Raw genomic sequence first — 14655 nt, forward strand, 5'->3', positions numbered from 1 at the left:
TTATGTAGCTCTTACAATATTGCTCCAGTATTAGTACTATTTAAAATCCACTTCAGTGTTGATCATGTATTCAAACTAATATTGTCCACTTCGAAATTTCAACATTACTACTTCTCAAGCTCACAAACATCAAACTGCTACACATCACAATCAAACATCCACTCGTCATTTACTTCCTATACATAACAGTAGCTGCCTGCCCGGATCTAGTTCCACCACAGCCATGCCATGTCGAATTGGGCTGCCACCCTCTCTGACTTAACCTGCGTGTCACTTCATTAGGCCGCATGCTCGACCTGTGCATCACTTCATTAGGCTACACACTCGACCCGTGCATCATTTCATAAGGCCACACACTCACTGAGTACCAGTAGGTGGCCAAATGAGTCCAACGACTAGCATATCATCATTGAACTCGTTGGCGCACCCAAGTGCGCTCCATAGATTCACATCACGATGACTTGAACTTAATGAATGTCATTCCTGCACTCGAATGCAAGCATTCAAGCTCAACTCCCCTGAGTGCAACACATGCTGTTTCTTTTATGTCGCACGACGCACTGAAAATGGCCCAGGCTACCCGCTCTAGTGTGATTCAGGCCCCATAGGTGTTCCATTTTTCCTCAACCCCCACGTAATGACGGAATAGCCAGAAATTGAGGAGGTTATCATGAGAATGACTCTATGAACTTTGGCCATGCAACTGGGGCTTTAATGCCCAAAATTTCAGGTGATGAATAGATTTGATCGAAGGAGATAATTAGTTGCAAGTTACACAAAACTTCTCTTCCCCTACTTTCACTCCTAACTTCACCGAAACCCATGAAGTCAAGCGTGAAAATCGAATTCTCCCTCATAGCCGAACTTGAAGGCAAATTTCATGGACAAGTTCTATAAACTGAACCCGTAGAAATAAGGACTCGAACACCTTCACACGAGAATGCCCTCTAACTTGGACGGAAATAGGGGCCCCTAATTGGTAGAAAATAGTATTAGATTAGTGGAGGATGGGGGGAAGGGAAGCGGGGGGGGAGGGAGAAGGGGAGGGGGGGTTTGGGAGGGCCATCCACGTGTCCATGCAGTCACCTAGAGTCCAAATTTTTTGATGGGGGTGAATAAATCCCGTGGCGTTGTTAATCTCTGTAATGATGAATCAAGGAATTATGAGTGGGAGAGCCCACGATGGCTTGGCAAGGAACTTGTGTGATAAAGCTTTGCATGTGGTGGAGATGGAGCTTGCGATCGAGGATGAAGGGTAAGAGGTTGGCCAAGGTGCATGGGGAGTTGCATGAGGCAGAGGAAGCGGATGAAGATGATCGACGAGAGGCAGATGGAGGTTCTATTGTGGATCAAATCGAAATAGAAGAGTATGTTTTTGCTAGTCACGTGATCGTTTGGATGGTAGTGCTATTTGTTGTTTTGATGCTCTTTCAATCTTGCAGGACCAAGAGGAAAAGGGGAAGGCCTGCAAAGAGTAGCGAGAAGAAGAAAGAAGGTTTGAAAGACCTAGAGCTGAGTATTGCGGTGGGAGTGGGAGGTGGAGACGTTGACGTGGTGTCATTGCTTCCGAAGATGCAGAGATTCTTGGACGAGGCACGCATGTCGTGCTTCTGTGTTGTTGAGAGGGGAGGCATGTTGTACCATCTTCATTTTCAAATGGTGGTGCGGATAAGCACTCAAAGTAGATGTGTTGATAATGTGTCAGTCATCGGCTGAAGCAACAGGACATGCATACTTACCAAGGCATGTTGGGCTATTGTATGAAACACTTTGATCAGGCTCATTTCAAGAGCTTGTGTAAGAACGTGACTTCAGAAGAGTTGCAAGCTAGAATTAACTTGTACATGCGTTATGTAGCTGATGAAATGAACAATCATGTGTGTCTGAGCAGCAGTAATATATTCAACCATTCTTTTATGTTCTAGAAGTTTTAGTTCTACTGTAGGTATGCTACAACACGTAGTAAATGCCTTTTGAAAATGCTGCAAAGTGAAACTTATTATCCCTCAGCCTTGTGGTTATTCCATATCAAGGAAAGGGGATGGATATTACACAAGTGCAATGCTTGTGGAAATCAATGATTATGTCATATGCAATGATGCCAAGTGATGTGAGCAATATTTTCTTTTCTTGTATGCACAAACAACTCGGCCAGTGCTGCAGACTGACTTATAAACAGTGTTATTGACGATGGCTCAAGATACTACAAGTTTGGGCTAACAATGAATGCGAATGATATTGGCCTAACAACAAATGTGAATGATATAGTAGACGGCAACTTCTTGTTATGCAGTGAGAGTCCAATAATCCTAATGAGATGTCTAATTCTAGCAGCACTAATGTTGGCTAAGTGCTTGACTTCCTTCCTTCGATAAATGAGACAAAAAAGGGCATACATATTGCGCGAACAATATGTGCAATAATGTAGTTTTATGCCAGTGGGCATAATAGTTTTTGTCAAGAGCCCTTTTTGTAAACTCTTTGGCCATAATACTTTATGCTAATAAATAATTTTTAATCCTTTCTTTCAATCTGTTTGATTTTTGTTGATCAAATGCAATTCCTGAATCTTGATACAATTGAGACACAAAATAGAATGTAGATAATGGCGAGAGGAGGCACAATTGGCCATTAATGAAGGACATAAATAGAGAGAAACTCCCTGAGTGCGAGTTTTTGGGTGCCAAGGTGTACCCTCGGTCAACCCCTGGATTGGAGGATCATCTCCACCTACTTGCCTCTGAAAATGGCACGGCGAGATGTTTGATAATTCCATGGGGACTCCCAATTGAATTGGGATTTCCAAACGAGTCCGGCCCTAAATGCTGTGGCATGCCAAAGTTCCTCCCACCACTCATAACAGTAAACCCATTCTGTCTTACTCAAAGCTTGAACTGTTTGGCTTGTTGCTCTACGATTATGTTCTCATGTCAGCCTAATAATCTGCATGATTTTGTTTTAAACAATTTTATGTGTTTGTAGTTGCAGCCTATTTCTTTCCATTTTTTATTGATGCATCGTGTTTGTGTACACACACACACACACATGCACGCATGCACACACACACACAATGTGGTTCTTGCTATTAATTCTTTCTCGTTTGGCCTTGTTTTGCACTAACATTCACAATGAATCCATGTGTTATTTGAGAGCTCGATTCTCTAAGTAACGTCATTCCATTTATGTCTTTGCCTCCACTAGCTATCATATAGATGTTTTTTTGTGTTTTTAGCCTTCTTTTGACTAACGGTAAATCTGCAACATTGTCTTCTACTACATATCTCGTTGCCCTCTTATCAATAATCTGTCGCACATTAGTTAATGTTTTTCATGTTGGTTTTACTGCTTTTAATTGCATTATATCAGTGATTTAAAGCTCCATTCATTTTATACTTTTCGATTTTTGCTATTGATATATCTTTTTGCACAGTTTGACAGATTGTATACATTGAGAGGAAGATAGTATTTGGACTTATTAGATAGATATCTAAAACATTATTTGAATTTCTAAACTTTAGACAAGTTTTTTTAATACATATTGCAACTTTTCCCTATATAAAAGCTATTATGATAATGGCATTTCCAATTGTAATTTTTTTAAATTAATTTCCATAAAGCATAAATATGTTTTGTTGTTCAAACATTGAGATATATTTGTTTGCCATAAAGCATAAATATGTTTCGTTGTTCAAACATTGAGATATATTTGTTTAGTGAAAACATTACAGCAATTATGTCTAAATTAAATTTTATGTGACACTTCAAAATTTGTAGTATATTACAGAATTCAATCTTGACAAACATTGAAGTTTGTTGAAAGAATATTAATTTTAATTGAATGAATAATAGATTTCAATCTTGACAATCATTGAAGTTTGTTGAAAGTATATACTTTTTTTTAGATTTAGGAAATATGTTAAGTTTAGATTTCTCTTTAAAAGTTGTGCATGCACTTGATTTGTCACCTTTTCCAAAGAAAATCACATTTCCTCTATTATAAGCTTGGCATATCCATTGTTATTGATTTTAATTCTTAAATGTTTCTACAACACTGATTACTTTTTGCAATTCTTTTACTTGCATTGTTTTATATTTTCATGAAGAGGTTATTGTTACAAAGTTTGAAGTCCGCTATAGTTGTGAATTACAGAAAATGGTTGAAGTAGGATCATTCTTTGGATTGAAAGAAGAAATAAACATTCACAATTTGGAATTCCTTTAGTTTTGTTTATTTAGCAACATGCATTGTTGTAGTGTGGTTAAGTGCATTAAAGAAGCTCCAAACATCCCTTGCTGCATATCATACCTGGTTCAATAGGCATCCTCTCTCTTGGAACGCTTGAGCTCGACTTTTGAATGCCTCGTGAAGCATCAAATGATCAGTTTCTTGACTCTGTGCCATTGGCGGTGGGGGTGCCAACTTTGTGGGAGTTCTTGTAGGATGGATGACCTTCCTCTTGGGTCGACTTCGCAGTTGAGGCATGGGACCCGTTCCTTGCTTCTTGTACTCTCACTTGTTCAGGAGCTGCCAAAATGTTTTTTCTTTCTCTGAAAGGGGTTGAGAAGAAGCCCCCGCATACGAGGAGCTAGGTGTTGAAGCTTGTCCAAGGTGGCGAGGAGACGATGCTTTAGAGTTGAGAGAACCACGACTTACGAACGTTCCAAGCCTACTTCCTCAGTGGCGTGAGAAGGCAAAGGCATTTCCTCGATCACAGGTTCCTCTTTGGGTTCCTTCTTGGGAACCAGTAGGGGAAATCAAGATTGCTCTACTTCTATCGCCAACATCCGTCTGAGTTTGTATAGAAAAGTTGTCGACTAGCGGAGGGAAGGCAGCAAGATCAATAAAGTCAGGACCAAAGTATTCTCTTTTGAAAGAAGGTTGAAGGGGCGCAGCCACCGATGTCACATCATGCATGTAGAACGAGGGATTTTCTATGAGTGTTGTATGTGGCAAAGTGAGAGTTGAGTGAGACAAGGATGTCAAAGGGCATTGAACTCAAGTCTAAGAGGAAGGAGAGAAGCCTAGATTGCGAGGGACGCATGTCACCATCGTCGTCTCGATCACCATCCTCCATCGCTTCACCATCAGTTGGGATTTTGGAGTTCTAATAGAAGAGAGAGATTTGCATATTGTCTTGCTGAGTCCGATTATGCAGTGATGCCCATGGTTTAAGGCATCTCATGCTCTATTTTCACTAGCGATCATTGCTGTGGGGCCATGATTTTTGGATATACCTTATGCAAATCACTCTAGTTGCAATCTGAGACGTGTGTGCTCATTCGTGGTTTGCATTGGGTTGCAATGGATGCTTTACAGCCATTTGGATGCATTGTGATCCTTGTTGGATGCGTTGATAAGCCTAGATTGCCTCGTGGGATGCTTTATTGATGGATGTTCAGCACACGAATGCTATTTTTCATAAGCATTGGCCAAAACGTAGCTGCATGCAGATTGGGCGAGATTTGCAAAGGGTGTCTCTGCTGCAAATGCGGGTGTTGATGTTGTTTTGTTTGGAGAGTTAGAGTTGTGTTAGTGTTGTGGGGACCGTCATGTTAATAATGTGCCTAAGATTGTCCTACGTGTGTAGGGAAATGTGCCAATGCAGATGGATCGTCAATCGGAGGTCACGGCGTAAAGATACGAGCGAATTAGTGCAAAACGAGGCCTACACGGGGGCGTGAATGAGTGAGTGCTAGGGATGCCAAAATGGTGTGCAATGGACTAGAAAAATGCCCCGTAGCATGGTGTTTCCATGTGTGAAATTTTGGTTCAAACGGGATCCAGTTTGGGTCCCAAACAGGTGAAGACGAAGTATTGAAGTCGGGGTAAAATTGGCCTTTTGGGGCGGGGGGGCTTGGTCTTAAGGTTGGTGTGAATGGACTTTAAGTCCAACTGAGGGGTTCTAACCAAGTTAATTTCAGTTAGTCTAACTAGGCTATAATCCCCTCAGTTACTATAACTAGATAGTTAATTTAAATAACCTAACTACTTTCACTAACTAGAGTTAGTCTACTAACTGAAGGTTAGTTAAGCTAACCTAGCTATTGGTAAACTAACCTAGAGTTAACCTAACCAACCTAGGTAAAATCTAATCTAACCTAAGTTAAACTAACCTAGCTTAGGTTAAATCTAACTACGGTTAGATATAGGGTTAGGTTAGTTTTTTTGTGTGTTTTTTTGATAATAATTAATTTAAATTAAATTTTCTTCTTTTTTCAAAAAAAAAAAAAAGGGAAGGGGGGCGTCGCGCTGCGGTCGACGGGAGGGGGGTGGTGGCTGGAGGGGAATGGGGAGGGTGGTGTCGAGAGGATGATGGGGTTTGGGATGAGGGGGATGGGGATGAAGGGCGCGTAGGCGAGGGGAGGAGGGGCGGTGAGGCGGGTTACAGTGGCGAGGAGGGCATGGAGGTGAGGCGTGCAGGGGAGGCGGGGCGCAAGGCGGGCGTTGTGCCACCCTGGGTAGGTGCGACGCACAGGCACCGCTACCCTAAGCAGCAAGGGCTTAAGCCCTTGCTAAGAGGTAAGCTTATTAGGTAATTTAGGGTGAGGAGCGGCCGACGAGAGAGAGAGAGAGAGAGAGAGAGAGAGAGAGAGAGAGAGAGAGGGGTAGAGAGAGAGAGAGGAGGGGGGAGGAGAGAGAGAGAGAGAGAGAGAGAGAGAGAGAGAGAGAGAGAAGAGGGAGGGGGAGGGAAAGAGAGAGAAAGAGGCAAACATAGTGCATGCATGTGTAAAAGGAACATGTCTCATCATGGTTGAGGTAATTAAGGCTTTCGCCTTCATTGGGAGTTGAGGGGTTTAGAAGAAGGTTCCAAGGTTTAGAAAGAGGTTCCAGAGTTTAGAAGAGGTTCAAGGGTTAGAAGGAGATTCCAAGGTTTAGAAAGAGGTTCTAGGGTTAGAAGGAGGATCTAAGGTTCATGGTAGAGTATATGGTGGAGAACTCGTCTCCCTCGTAGATCATGGAGGTTAAGGGTTGAGGAACTAAGGGTTTAGGGGGAGCATAGGAGTGGGAGATGAAGACGGTATAAGAGCATGGGGGAAGGAAGAGAGAGGAGGGAGGAGGAGGAGGAGAAGGGAGGAGGAGGGAGGAGGAGAAGGGAAGAGAAGGGGAGAGGAGGAGGAGGAGGAGGAGGAGGAAGGAGGAGGAGGAGAAGGGAGGAGAGGGAGAGGATGGGTTGCAAGGTTGGAGGAGAGGGGAGGAGGTGCTGCAAGGTTAGGACATGCTTTTGGACGTGGAGTGCAAGGAAGCATGGACACTTGAGAGAATTGCTTGGAATACCAAAGTAGAACTCAACACAATGCCCCAAAGAGTGTGGGCTTCATTCCATTATGGGGTATTTATATGACTTCCACATCATTCTCTATCATTTGACAAATGGAAAGTATTTTGTCTCATAGATGGAATATAAAAAGCATCACCTATGGTATTTGCAATACCTGCATCACTATATAGTGGTGTTTTACCAATTCCTTCGATCGTATAAGTTGCGTTATCACCCATAACAACATTCTCTTTGGGAATTTTTGTTTGGATGTAGTTTTGAAAATAATCCTTTTTAAGAGTCATGTAATTGCTTGCACTTAAGTCAAAACACTAAGTATTATCATCTTTGTGATTCTAGTTAACTCTCCATTAATTGGTTTCTTTGTAATTCCATAGTCAAAAGGAAGGATTTTGTGTTTGAGTTGGCCTTGAGAAATATCTTGATATACATCATTGGTGTAATGTGTAGATTTATTTAAATGCCTTCATTTTGATGTCAATCACTAGTTCTATCATACCAACCACTAGCTATATCTCTTTATTTCTTTTTGCACTCAAATAATGACAATCAAAATCTTTATTTCTTTTTGCATTCAAATAATGGCAATTGATTGTCTTTCTAGTAGTATTGATTTATTCATTCCTTTCTAGACTTTCCTCTAGGATTCTATGTCACCCTTTGAGTGGAAAAACCTTGATGCTAGTTATGATAACTTGGTGAAGACTGTAAAGCTTAATAATGAAGGGAGTTCTACCAAGGTTATATGAAAAGTTTCCTCTACCTTGATTGTTAAGTCTATCAAAATGTTTTCCTTTTCCTCTATCAAAGCCTATGCCTTTGGTGGAGAATGCTTGACCATGGCTTCATACATGTTTTCACATCGTCTTATTTGTATAACATGTATAAGATAAGCTCAAATTATGTTGGTACATCTCTACTGACCACTGTAGTCACAAATTGATCATAGTGTTTAGTGAGACTATTGAGTGAAGTTGGTGAGATTGAATGCTAAATATGTATTCTCACCACATTCATTTGTTGTTTAGTAAGTTCCTTAAGTTAATCTAGTGTAAATGGTGTTGTCAAAGTTGATGATGAAGCTTCTAGTCTCTTTTTTTACTCTATAGCAATATTCCACTATTTTTCATTTGGAAGATGTCACAAGTTTGAACTTCCAATTTCCATGATTATTATCTTTAAGTTTAATATTCTAGTTTAAAATATCAGCTCAGTGTGGTTTTAACATTATGATAGCACTAAGGCAATAATATATGCTTTTTAATATAATCAAAATACAATCAAAACTTGGAAAATAGCTTTGTAGTGATTTTAAAATTATCACAACCTTAAAGAACCTTCCTTTTGACTATTGATGAATAAGAACAACTATATGGACAAAGCTTAAAAAGAAATAAAGTAGTCTAGATCCTTAGTGTCAAAGCATCATGATTGAGAAGGTACCCTTTTTTAGGAATAAAAATGTGTTAATTAGTATATGATAAAAAGGTGAGTATTACTTGTCCTTTTTGTATGGTTTGTGTGCCTACTTTTAAAAAGTTCATATGAAGTAATTCCATAGTGATAAATGAAAATCACATACACAAACATGGTTCAAAACTCAAAGGATATATTCTAGGAGATATAAATTTATGATCCCTTGAAGGGAGATAGTAAACTTTTCTTTCTTAGTAGTGGGCCTCCTTGGTTCATTTTGTTCTTGCATGCACGTGCATTTTTTAATTTTGACTAGAAAGGACATCCTATCTGTTGGAATAACTAGTTTCAACAAAGAGGAGAAATTAGTTTATTATAATAGAGAAACATGAAGTACGGACTTTCAAGAGGCCCTAAAGACTTAAAAAGGACCTTTATCAATTAGTAATACATACAAGGTGGAGAATTTGAGCAATTCTAAATTATGAAAGTGTTGGAAAGTAAACATCACTTAATTAGCACCATGCATGGATTTCCCTTTGAATCATGTATTTGTGTTGAAAATGCATTTTGAATGGCTTGTCTTCTTATCATAATTTACTCAAAAGGAAGACATGTATTCTCTTCTTAAATATGAGGGTACACAAAAGGTAGTAAGTGATTGCACATCTTTGAAGTTTGAAATGTTTCTACATGTTGAGGGAATCTCTTAGATGGAGACATCAAAATACACAAAAGGGTAGTTAGTCCCACCTGGTAGTTAGTTGAGACATTGATTCAAAGGTGGTTATATGAAAGGGCCATTTAGGTATGGGAGACCCATGTGAGGTGGTATGTTTTGTAAAAGACCAAGACTTTCCATCTCTTGCCTCTCAATAAGACTAGCTACCTTTCATACTATTATAAGTAAGAAAATGTTAAAATGATCTTAACATATAGAATACACTCAAACTGACATGCAATGTTACTTGCCTAGTGTTAATTATAATGGAACATATGGAGCTCTTACTTGTTAATCGTTCAATGTGTCAATGAAAATTGTAATGGTTATGTATCAAATAATGAAAATTTTTGAGAACCTTGAATTTTAAGTCTATTGACGCCAGTTGTCCTTTCATGATAAATACAGGAGGGGGGGAAAAAGATAAAGTACTAATTTGTTATGCGACTATTATGTATTTTAGCAAATTCGTCAAGACTTTATCCTTGGAGACTATGATTATATAAGTTGTATTTTGGCTAGACTCACACTAGAGGTGTGATGAGGAGGAAGTTTGTGGTAGGGGACATTTGAGCATGGGGTCCATTGAGTAGTTGGTGAGTTCATTTGGATGATTGGTTGTTGAGATATCTATAGACACTACATGCTTTATGGGGGGGTGGGGAGTGGAGGAAGGCAAGATTGGCTATGGTAGAGTAGCTGAAGAAAAATTTGAGAGCTAGTGGATCTTGACTTAAGGTTCACACAAAGCATTATGGACATTATGAGAAAGGGGACACACTATGATGTAAAATTGAAAATTAACATTAAAAAATGTTGTATAATGTGCAAGCCATTGATTGTTGTTTGTCGAAGGGGCACTTGCATTATAAAAATTATGAGAAAGGGCACACACTACAATTTGAAATTGAAAATAAACATTAAAAAATGTTGTGTAATGTGCAAGCCATTGATTGTTCATTGTCGAAGGGGCAATAAGTGCCTGATATAAGGGGTTCATGAGACCTTCTGAATCAAAGGTCAACCATGACCAAGGTTTTAATTTAAGTGGAATGTCAACAAATTGATATATTCCCCATCAGGGTGATACAATTCTTGGAATCTACGTTTAGTGTGCAAGACATACTTACAAGTACTCAAGGCTATAGTTAATGCATGATTGTCTATTAAATGGCCATCCCATAAATAAGGAGCTTATATTCCTCTAGAAACCATGTTGAGAATGCCTCAAATGCACGATTTGGAGTACACATGTCTACTTCGAGATTGCAAATTCCGGTTGATATCTAGTTCTAGGAAAGTCACCACTTTGTAAATCCAATTCTAGTGCACTAGTAGTTAGAATATTGTGTTGCCTTGTGACATTGTGATATTTATGTCCCCATTTGAATTGGATATAGGGAGGAATGGTCTGAGTGAGAGATCAGAGTCTCGAGATCCGATAGGTTGCAAGCTAATTGCTTGAATTTTTGTGAAAAGTTAGAGAAATGTGGAGTACTAATGTGATGTGAGAGAATGTGACCATTGGTTGATTTGAGGGCATAATAAATTCAATAAGAGGATTGTGAGTTGATCTCATGAACCATTAGCTTCACTTCAAATTTGAGATCGTGGGCATAGTTTGTTGGAGATTAACGAGGGTTGACACCCTATGATGGAGTTTGTTTGTCTAGGCAAGATAATGGAGGCTAAGTTTCCATTGGCTTAAGAAGTAGTCACAAAGTGGCAGTGGAGGAAGATTCATGTAATTAACTCGTCTCACGTGCAGCTAGTAACTATTCCAACAAGTTGCTTTATGGGGACTTCTTTTTAAGAATTTGGCAAGCTTGCAAATCATTTATTGCCTATGGTACATACAAATGTTTGCATGAGTGAGGATGCCATGTTAGGGAGAAAAGAGGTTGGTTGTAGTGAGGAGGCCTTGTCTTTAATACAATAGCCTTGCTCATTCTCAATTGTAAGGTATGGGAGGGAGGGATGTTCCATTCCCTTACAATGGTTGATAGCTATGGTTGGCTTGCTATGATTCTTACATTTGGCTCAGAGCTAGAAACAACTGTTTTTCTAACTTGGCAAAATAAAGTGAGCATTCGGTTCAAACAATTTGAACGTTGTATTCTCTCACCTGCATTTGAGACCGTCTGTTTGCATGCACCTCTTGATCGATTGTGACAAAATGCACTTTATTCTTCAGAATTGGAATTGTTTGGAAGACCGTAATACACCTTCGGAGCTACAAAAGTGCAAGTGCATGAGGGGAGATAATTGTGCAATAGATACAAAAATTGTGGACTCGTTGTTCAAAACTTAAATGCACGTAACCGAAAAATACACATATAAACTATACAAATATATGTCCCAAGGTTTTTTTTTAAAAAGAGAGAGGTGGCAATTGTACCAAGTGAGTTACAGTAAAGGGAAACAGCCATGGAGGCCCCTCAAGTGGTTGTGGTTGGGGGGGCAGGGCGGTGGTTCACGTAAAAGGAATGGGTGCATGCAATTGTAAAGCGTAAGATACATACGTAAATAAATACGTATCTAGATACGTACATAAATAAATACATGAGTGAAGCCACATACGTAAGAATGTAAATACGTATAAAAATACGTACGTGAAATTTGCTGTGCAAAAGCTAGCGACGCCATAGCCAACCTCCATCTGCAGAGTCTTCTTTTATATATACATTTGCTGCCTTTGATTCCGCCATAGCCAACCTCCTCCAACCATGAAGCTCTCCACATCCTTAGCAATCCTCCTCCTCCTTCCTCCTCTTCTTCTCTTCCTCCTCCATCGCCACCCCCTCCACCATATCCTTGCTCCTTCCAACAAACCCATCTCCCTTAGCCTCTTAGAACTCTCCGAGAACCACCCCTCCTTTTCCTCCCTCGCTGCCTCTGCTGCCTCCCCTTCCCCGGCCCCCTCCCCCTCCCCCGTTATCATCACCCAAATCCTCCAAAGCGCCGGCCAGTTCTCCTCCTTCCTCAGCCTTCTCTCCTCCACCAAAGTCGCCCAGATCTTCCAAGCTCAAGCCAACCAGACCTCCACTGGTATCACCCTCTTTGCCCCCGTCGATAAGGCCTTCTCTAGCCTCCCCTCCGGCCTCATCAGTAAGCTCACCGACCAGCAGAAGATCAGCCTCGCTGAGTTTCATGGGCTTTCTAATTATCAGCCTCTTTCGGCTCTCCAGCTAGATACGGACACTGTCACTCCCACTGTCGCTACGAGCAATGTTGGGGGCGGTAGATTTACGATCAATGTTACCGACCAGGAGGGGACAGTTGTAATCTCCACAGGTCTCACCAATGCTGCGATCATCAGCACTCTCTATAACGCGGTCCCTTGCGGACTTTTCGCAATCGACCACGTTCTCTTACCTGAGGACATCTTTGGGCTTCCTGCCCCTTCTCCGGCCCCTTCTCCTTTCACAGCTGAGGCATTGTCTCCATCGCCGAACGGTGCTACCAAGGGAACTGCAGGTCCCTCCAGTGAACCAAGTCGGGCACCCTCACTCCCTTCGATTCATAGTTTGCTCTTCGCCACTCTGCTGTTTTGTGGCTTGAAATTTTCTCTCTTGTGAGAATCCTTCACCGTAAAAGTTACTATGATTTCATAGAGTGGGATTGCCCACTTTTTCAAAAACCAAACACAGATTCCGTAGATCTTCTAGGAGAGTGTGAATTTAGAGAAATCTTCCATTGATTTTGACGATTTATACGCGTGAAAATAGCTTCGCACTGGATCAGCAGCGACACTTGTTCAGATCTAGCGTTGTGGAATGTGGCCGAAGCTTAGCTTGATACTTGATCTGCAATGACAACAATTGATGTGGCCTTTGGAGTTTGTACCCGTTTGTATTCAAGAAATGGGTATGATATCCTTTTCCTGTGTAATAACTCTTGAATACATGATCTCAGTTTGCTCCTTCTCAGCAGGAGAATGGATGGTGTTTTGTGGTTTTTTCCACATTTTGTAATTAAAAAAATCTCGTACTAGAATTGGATGGTGATTTGTGCTATTTCCACATTTTTTTATTAAAATAATATTGTACTATTTCTTAGGAATCCCTTTGTAATAATCTAGCATTCCCATCTCCAAGAAGGCCATGCAGATTATGAAAGAGAGGGGTCTATTGTGTCAAATATTCCATAGAACACAAGTTTCCTTTCACTCATTGGTCAACATGATTGTTTGATTGAAAAGAGTACATTAAATTCTATTAAATTACTCCTAGAACCATGCTTAGAATTTCTTATTACCTAGGATTACAACCAGAATTTCTTATTATCTATGATTGCAACTAGATTAAACAAGAGAGCATGAATGCTCATTGGCACTCCCTCCTTGTTTTACATGAATAGAAGAGAGAGAGAGAGAGAGAGAGAGAGAGAGAGGCCAAGTTGAACAATTGGCTCATGTACAAATAATGCAATTATCACAATGCTACACTCCATACAAGATCTATGATTACAAAAGAAGCAACTTTGTGATAAAGCCGATGCATTGATCTTTGAGCAACAAGTATTTCAAGACTCACTCCATGATCTACATGAAAGGAAAGAACCATTAGAACATTTAAACATTCATAGATTTGACAATCATGAGAGAAAGGAAGGATAAGTTGTACTAGTAGGCTTCTACAATTCAAGCACGCTCTTTGCATCAAGCCTCCTTTTCATCTCCTCAAGCATTTTCTTAGGAGGGAGGGCAAAAACCATGCTCTCCAAAGCCCGTTTGGATGTGCACTAGTGTACATGAAAACAAGGCTCCCAAAAGTCTTGAATTGAGGTCCCTTTTAAGCCCAAGAAGCCTCGGTTTGTGCCCCCTTAAGCCTTGAACAAAGGGGGTGTAGGGCTCAAAGGGGGTGCAAAAACTGCACTCTCAAAAGACCGTTTAGGATGTGCGCTGGCGCACAACAAAACAAGGCCCCAAAGAGTCCTGATTTGAGGCCCCTTTCAAGCCCAAGGGATCCCATGTTGGGCCCCCTTGGGCCTTGAATGGAGGAGTCGCGAGCTCGAGGGGGTGTAAAAACCGTGCCCTTAGAAGTCCATTTTGGATGTGCGCTAGTGCACATCAAAATGGGGTTCCCCAGAATCCTGATTTGAGTCCCCTTTCAGGCCTGAGGGATCCCTCGTTGGGCCCCCTTGGCCCTCAAATGGAGGGGTTGTGGGGCTCAAATGGGTGTAGAAATTGTTCTCTTGGAAGCCCATTTTGGATGTGCACCTTGGGCCTCAAATTGG

At 40.7% G+C, this 14655-nt stretch overlaps 1 protein-coding gene across 1 annotated transcript; it reads left to right on the forward strand.

Moving 5' to 3' along the window:
• The first annotated feature begins 12131 nt into the window (after positions 1 to 12131).
• On the forward strand, positions 12132 to 13433 carry LOC147895187 (fasciclin-like arabinogalactan protein 11). Its single transcript, XM_087383939.1, has one exon. It carries the CDS (start codon positions 12144 to 12146, stop codon positions 12993 to 12995), a length of 852 nt encoding a protein of 283 aa, XP_087240065.1. The 5' UTR covers positions 12132 to 12143; the 3' UTR covers positions 12996 to 13433.
• Positions 13434 to 14655: the final 1222 nt, after the last annotated feature.

This window comes from Dipteris shenzhenensis, chromosome 13, assembly GCF_047967505.1.
Source record: "Dipteris shenzhenensis isolate YYH24624 ecotype China chromosome 13, Dip_SZ_1.0, whole genome shotgun sequence".
In the NCBI taxonomy this organism is placed as follows: Eukaryota; Viridiplantae; Streptophyta; class Polypodiopsida; order Gleicheniales; family Dipteridaceae; genus Dipteris; species Dipteris shenzhenensis.

Bases quoted from the DNA above. Each gene is read 5' to 3' on its own strand.
- LOC147895187 (XM_087383939.1), top strand. From the start codon at position 12,144: ATGAAGCTCTCCACATCCTTAGCAATCCTCCTCCTCCTTCCTCCTCTT.